The 6622-nt window shown below is 66.6% G+C and overlaps 1 protein-coding gene across 1 annotated transcript; it reads right to left on the reverse strand.

The window, feature by feature from the left end:
• Positions 1-601: 601 nt before the first annotated feature.
• On the reverse strand, positions 602-6265 carry CREB3L4 (cAMP responsive element binding protein 3 like 4). The gene is made up of 9 exons (XM_077841443.1): positions 6101-6265; positions 5278-5503; positions 4515-4654; positions 4033-4128; positions 3411-3517; positions 3093-3161; positions 1992-2076; positions 1453-1549; positions 602-915 (listed from the first exon to the last, which is right to left on the reverse strand). Exons 1-9 carry the CDS (start codon positions 6263-6265, stop codon positions 602-604), a joined length of 1299 nt encoding a protein of 432 aa, XP_077697569.1.
• Positions 6266-6622: the final 357 nt, after the last annotated feature.

The following is a 6622-nucleotide window of genomic DNA, read 5'->3' on the forward strand; positions in this document are numbered from 1 at the left end:
TAGCCCAGGAAAGGGCATGGGTGGCTCAATCCGAGCTCTGTAGGTGATCCGATGAGCTGGTCCGCTTGCCTGGGGCTACCTGGGCTCTGAGCTGTCCTGTGGGAAGGGCAGCATGGGGCAGGCAGGAGAGGCAGCCTGGCTGCTGCGAGCGCATTGCCCATCCCAGGGAAGCAGTGGGCCAGGGCTCTCCCCTGCGTGGGGAGCCTGGTGTGACCCAGGGGCTGAGGGTTGGGGAGGGAGCTCTGGGCCATTCAGAGCACAGCTGGGGAGCTGCATGCGGCCCCCCTCGTCCCAGGTCTGGCAATGCCCCCGCAGGGCAGAAGGGACGGGATTTATTGCTGTTCCAGACGCCCGCCCCAGCAGGGCCCCCGGAGCTGACTCGGCAGGAGGTACCGGAGTGGGATGTCCCAGCTGCAGAGATGCTGGGCAGGGAGTGAGAGCTGAGAGCCCCATGCGCTGGGGATGGCTCCCTGACACCAGTGTGAACTGGGCCTGTGGGGAGAGGGGTACGGCAGGTGTCCCGGGGACCCCTGGAGATGCTGTACCCCCCCAGCCAGCCCTGGGAAAGCAGCTCTCTGGCCAGTCTGGTCCCTGCTGCCCCTCACATCTCGTCGGCGTGGATTGACTTAGCTGCATTCCTGCTGGCTCCGGGTCTGTTCCCCTGGGGCAGCCCCCTGGGAGCCACCTGCTGCTCCGGCTGGGCCTGAGCGGACGTGTTTGTGCCCTTCTTCTGGCTCCCGGCAACCAGAAGGGTTGGGCCCCCGTCTGCTCCTTCCACTCCCTCCTCCACTGCAGCCTCGGACCCCAGCTGCTCCCCCGGGGGTGGTTCAGGCTCTGGGGCCCACGGCTCCTTGGGGCCAGGGGCTTCGGCCAGTTCTGAGAACTCCCCCTGGTTCAGGATGTTCCTGGAGATCACTGGGGTGTGGGGGGAAGGGCAGGATTAGGGGCTGGCTGGCAGGGTGCGCCCTGTGTCAGTGGGGCAGGGGCATGGGGGGTGCCCTGTGCTGGGGGGTGGGGGGGCCCTGTGTCAGCGGGGGTGGTGGGGCAGGGGGCCCCTTGTGCTGGAGGGCCCTGTGCCAGTGGGGTGGAGGCGCGGGGGGTGCCCTGTGATGGGGGTCGGCGGGGCGGGGTACCCTGTGCTGGCAGGGCGGGAGTGTGGGGGCACCTTCGGCTGGGGGGGCCCTATGCCAGCGGGGAGGGGGCGCGGGGAGTGCCCTGTGTCAGAGGCTGACAGGAGGAGACAGATGCTGTTTGTGGCCCTGTCTCTGGACAGATCCCTTTGGGCAGAGCCAGGCCAGGCAGCACCAGGAAGGTCCCGGATCCGCCCTGAGGGGGAACACCTCTGGGGAGCTCAATGGGGAGGGTCAGCCCTAAGGCTGGGGTGTTCGGTGCTGACCCCTCTCTGGGTCTATGGGGAAGATCAGCCCCGCCCCCCAGCATCCCAGCTGTCACCTCCAGTGGGCTGATAGTCGTCGTGGCTGCCCCGCGACCCCCTGCGCAGAGGGCTGTAGCTGGGGAAGATGATGAGTCCCAGGGAGACGATCAGGATCTGCAGGAGGAGGGAGAAGGGTCAAAGCCCAGCCCCTGTGCAGGTGCAGGGAGTAGGGGGGCGGGAGGGGCACAGCTGGGCCCAGCCTGTGTGTGTCTGTGAGCGTGGGCACAGCCCTGGCTCTGCGGGTGTGTGCAGGAGCGGGGAGTGTGGGGGGGTGTTTGGTGGGGGGAGGAGTCAGCCGCACGTGGGGCTGCGTGCTCTGTGCCCCCCGGGAGTGGGCCATGCGTGGGGCCGCGTGCTCTGTGCCCCCCGGGAGTGGGCCATGAGTGGGGCCGCGTGCTCTGTGCCCCCCGGGAGTGGGCCATGCGTGCTCTGTGCCCCCCGGGAGTGGGCCATGCGTGGGGCCACGTGCTCTGTGCCCCCCGGGAGTGGGCCATGCATGAGGCCGCATGCTCTGTGCCCCCTGGGAGTGGGCCATGCGTGGGAGCTCGGCCCATACCAGGATGCAGGTGCTGGTCTGTGCTGCTTTGCTGGACGTGGGTTTCATCAGCGCTTGCAGCTTACGCAGCTGGCCCAGCAGTGACCTGTGGGGAGGAGACAGCGTTCGAGGGGCTGGGCTCCTCGGGGCGGGAGGGGGCCACACAACCCAGCAACGAAGCCAGGCTGGCTGCTCACTCACCCAGTGGCCTTTGAGCCACCATCGTGTTGGGGCCCCCTGCATCACCAGCCACCCTCCAATACCTCTGTGTGGCAAAGTGGGACTGTTCTTAATGTTTCATCTGAATACTGTAGGGGTGCCTCAGTTTCCCCTAGGCAGTTCTTAAGTCTCTAGGTGGTGGGATAAGGGGGTGTAATTGTTGCAGAGCAAAGGGCCAGGGTACATAAATGGCTGACGCTCTGTCTCCTGGCCACTGATGGCCTGGGCCCTTCCCCCCTGCAAGGTGAGAGCTGAAGGGTTGGAGAACAAAGGAATCCGGTGACCTCCTGGCCCGGGAAAGGGACAAAGCCCAGAGGAGGGGGGGCTGGAGAGAGTTTCAGTTTGGGGCTAGCTGGGACATGGAGTGAAGTGCAGACGGGGTTGTCTGGCTCACTGCCCCCCCCCCTACAAAATGGACCCAGCTGAGGGGTCCCGTTCTTTGCACCTACAAGCTCTGTTTTAGACCATATTCCTGTCTAATAAACCTTCTGTGTTACTGGCTGGCTGAGAGTCACGTCTGACTGCAGAGTTGGGGGGCAGGACCCTCTGGCTTCCCCAAGACCCCGCCTGGGCGGACTGGCTGTGGGAAGCGCAGGGAGGGGCAGAGGAGGCTGAAGGCTCCGAGGTCAGACCAAGGAAGGTGGAAGCCGGGTGAGCTGTGTGTCCTGCAGACAGTCTGCTCACAGAAAGGAGACTGCCCCAGAGTCCTGCCTGGCTTCGTGGGGAGCAGTTCCAGAGCATCGCCCGGGGACTCCGTGACACCCTGCACCTTCCATGGCTTCCCCCCAGCTCTGCTAATGCACCCTGATCTTCGGGGGGGAAAAGGGGGCTGGGAGCCAGGACGCCTGGGTTCTCTCCTGGCTCTGGGAGGGGCATAGGGGCTCGTGGTCGCATTGCACTCACACATTGTGTTTCTCCAGCTCCTGCACCTTCTTGTGCAGCTGCTGGTTCTGGACTGAACATGCTGCCACCCTGCCAGGAGAAGAGAGCAAGGGGGGTTCGGGTCCTTGCCAGCTGCCCGACCAGAGCCCAGGGACTCCCTGCCCCCGGGACGCACAGACACCTGGCTGTCAGGGCAGACGGCTGGCGCCCTTGGCACGGGATCTGCTGGAGAAGGGCAGCCCGGTGCCTGGCTCTGAGCAGGGCAGGCAGTGCCCTCGCAGGGGGTCTGTGCGTGCGTGTGCCCACCACAGTGTGTGCACAAGGGGCCCCCGTTCTCACCGGCTCTCCAGCCCGTCGATGTATTCCTTCTTCCGCCGCCGGCTGTCCTGGGCCGACTGCTTGTTCCGGATCTTCCTCCGCACCTTCTTCAAGAGCCGCTCCTCGGCCTGGGGGGCAGACACAGCCTGAGAGCTCAGCGGGGCAGGCTCACGTCCCCCCAGGGCTCAGGGGTCCCAGCTGCAGGGAGCTGGTTTGGGGGGGCAAGTCCCTGTTCTTGTCTCTTGTCTGACCCTCCCCAGGGCTCCCCCACCCCGGGGGTGAACAGCTGCAGCTCTGCTCTCCAGGGCCGAGCCCCGCCTGCCCTGGGCACCCCAAGGGCCCGCAGGGGCGGGTGGGGCCAGGAGGGTGGAGCTGGACTGGCCCCTCCCTGCCCTGGGCCCGGCTGCACCGGTTTGGTGGGGCTGGCAGCTGCTGGCCGCATGCTGGGGCCAGGACAGGCTCCCTTGTGGACTCGCTCTGCCCTGCAAACTGGCACCAGCAGTCACCCTCTCCTGCTTGGGCCTGCGCACACGGGTACGCTCACGTGCCCTCGTGCAGGCTTGCACGCTCCTTGCACACTTGGAGGCGCACTCAGGACAGTGCTGCCTCCCACTTGCACACTCACGTCAGCTGGCTCCTGTACCTTGGTGAGGGGCAGGTTACTGGGCAGGGACACCCCCTCTTGCGACAGCAGCCGCTTCTCCTCGTCCGTCAGGAACAGATCCGGGAACTGCAGCTGCTGGAGAGAATCACTTTCTGCAGAGCCCGGGGCAGGATCCTCCCTCCCCTTCCTCCAGCCCCCCACATCCCTCAGGGCCGGGGAGGGGCATGACCCTCTCTCTGCTGCAGATGGGAACCGCAGTGACCAGGATACAAGCGAGGGCTTGGGGAACCACGTCGGTCACTGTGGGCAGCTGCTCAGCTACAGGGGCTCTTGGTGGTGGGCATGGGGGGCAATTCCCCAGGGACTGTGGGTGGGGACCAGGGGTATTTGCCACCTTCTCACAAAGTGGTTCCCTGCTGCTGTGGGCAATGGAGAGCTGAGCCCTGCCCGGCCTTTACTCCCTGCTGGAAAGCCAGCTTGGACAGTCAGTGTGAGAGGAGGGGGGTCCTGAGCCGACTTACCAGGGCCACAGCTGCCTGCATGTCCCCAGCGCTCACCACCATGGGCACCGTGCCAGGACTGGCCACGGCAGACGGGGGTGCAGACGGTAGCTCATTCACGATGCAGGCGTCAGGGATCAGCAGGGGGGGCGACCAGTCACCTGGGGCCAAGAACACAGCACAGGGGTCAGGGATGGCTCCTTCCCTGGGGCAGAGCCTGGGAAAGGCGGGGCAGGAATGGGGGGAGCTCCAAGGCTGGGACCGAGTGGGGATTCTGCTCCTCCGGCCCACCCCCATGGCCCACCTCCACCTGGCCAAGTGTCCCCGGGCGTGGGGGCCTCAGACGCTGCCCTCAGACCCCCTGCCTCTCTGCTTCACAGGTGTGAGGGGGGAGGTGCCGCTGGGCCTTGGGGCCAGCAGGAGCTAAAATGTTGATTATTGTTCCTGGGGTGAGGGGCAAAGCCCGGGGTGACGTCGGGGCTGAGGGGTACAAAGTGCAGACGGCCAGAGAGATGGGGGTGGGGTGGGGTAATTGATGGACAGAGGGGCACGGATGGCTACACGGCTGAAGCTGCCCCCTTGCAGGCTGGAAGCGCTCATCTCCGGCGGCCACCCCATAGGCAGCCGTGGGGCAGCATGGAGGATTCGGGGGGATGACTGACTCCCCTCGCCCTAAGGCTGCACTCCTCCCCCACTAAACACCAGCCTGAGGAGGGGCAGGGAGCTGTGCCCCAGAGCCACCCACCCCGGGCAGCAGAGGGCCGGCTGCCCCCGCCCCGCTCACCCAGCTGGATGGAGACCACGTCGCTGTGGAGGGGGTCGCTCTGGTCGCAGATGATGGCGCAGAAGGTGCCGGGGCCCCCCAAGCCGGGCTGGGGGCTGTCCGAGCCGGGCTCGTCCGAGATGCCACTGTCGCTGCCTGGGGAGGCCTGCGCGTGGCCCGGGCTGTACACTTCGTTGGGATTGATGATCGCGTTGAGGAAGTCCTCGGGCTCGCTGTCGTTCAGCCCCTGCAACGGGCACTGGGGACGTTGGCTGGAGCCGGCAGCCCTGGCCTGCCTGGCCTGGGAAGCAGGCCCAGGCTGGGCTGGTATGCGGCTGGGAGATGCCCAGGAGCGGGCACCTTGGGGTTGTGGGCAGTGCCAGTCTCCGTGCCTCAGAATGGGGCTGAGGCGCCAGGAATTGCTGCCTTGGCCAGGCCCTGCCTGCTGGCACTTTTGGCAGTGCCAGGGCCCGTCCACTGTGCATGGGGGTATGACCACCCTTGCCCGGGCCAAAGCCCATCTCTGCAGCCCCAATGGGACCCTTCTCCAGCCCCTGGCCCGTGCAGTGGCCCGTGCTGCTGGCTCCCTCCCCAAAGGTGGCTGCCTTAGAAGGCTGGCAGGAGGGTCAAGGCCAGCCTTACCCCCGCCCCGAGGAGACAGGCAGGCCCCTGGGAGGCTAAGGAACTGGGGCAGGGCCCTGGGAAGCACAGACCCGGTTCCTGTGGGGCAAAGACCAGCACTATGCTCCTGCAGAGCAGGTGTCCTACAGGGACCTGGGGACCTTGTGTCCGAGCCCCCAGCTTGCTCTTCCCCTCCCACCTCTGCCTTCGGCCCCCGACTCACACTGCCCCCACTGACCGCCCACTCGTCAAAGCCCTTCTCCAGGGCGGGAGCTGGCTCCAGGAGGGCGAACGGGGGATCTCGGCTTGGAAGGGTGCTGCTGGGGAACAGCTCCTTCTGCTGCTCGAAGAGAACAGCCCGGAGTGCGGGGCTGTCCGGCTCCCCCATCTGGGACAGACAGACAGACAGAGAGCGCATCAGACAGCATCCCTGCCCACCTACCCCACCCCACTGCTCCGAGAACACAAGGCCAGCCGAACCTGGGCAGGCAGGGCCGGAGGTCCCCTGCACACCTTCGGGCCGGCTGCTCGGGCATGGCTGAGTGCGGGCGTCCCCTTGTGACCCTCCGATGCCCAGGCGGCTGTGCCCTGGGGACCTAGCGATTCAGAACGGCTCCCATGTCGGGGCTGGAAGGGAAAATCCAGCCGGGCCCAGGGCGAGCCGGTCAGCAAACAAAGATGCCATCTTCCGGCGCCGGCCCCAGCTCTGGGCACAGCTGGTCCTGACAGCCCAGCTGGGCAGGGG

This window comes from Eretmochelys imbricata, chromosome 24, assembly GCF_965152235.1.
Source record: "Eretmochelys imbricata isolate rEreImb1 chromosome 24, rEreImb1.hap1, whole genome shotgun sequence".
Taxonomy (NCBI): Eukaryota; Metazoa; Chordata; order Testudines; family Cheloniidae; genus Eretmochelys; species Eretmochelys imbricata.

What these genes read in the sequence shown, in the direction of transcription:
- CREB3L4 (XM_077841443.1), bottom strand. Translation starts at nt 6,265, where the DNA reads ATGGGGGAGCCGGACAGCCCCGCACTCCGGGCTGTTCTCTTCGAGCAG. An exon ending in TGCAGGCAGCTGTGGCCCTG is followed by an intron (nt 4,129 to 4,514) that starts GTAAGTCGGCTC and finishes GATTCTCTCCAG; the next exon opens with CAGCTGCAGTTCCCGGATCT. An exon ending in CGACTATCAGCCCACTGGAG is followed by an intron (nt 916 to 1,452) that starts GTGACAGCTGGG and finishes CCCACACCCCAG; the next exon opens with TGATCTCCAGGAACATCCTG.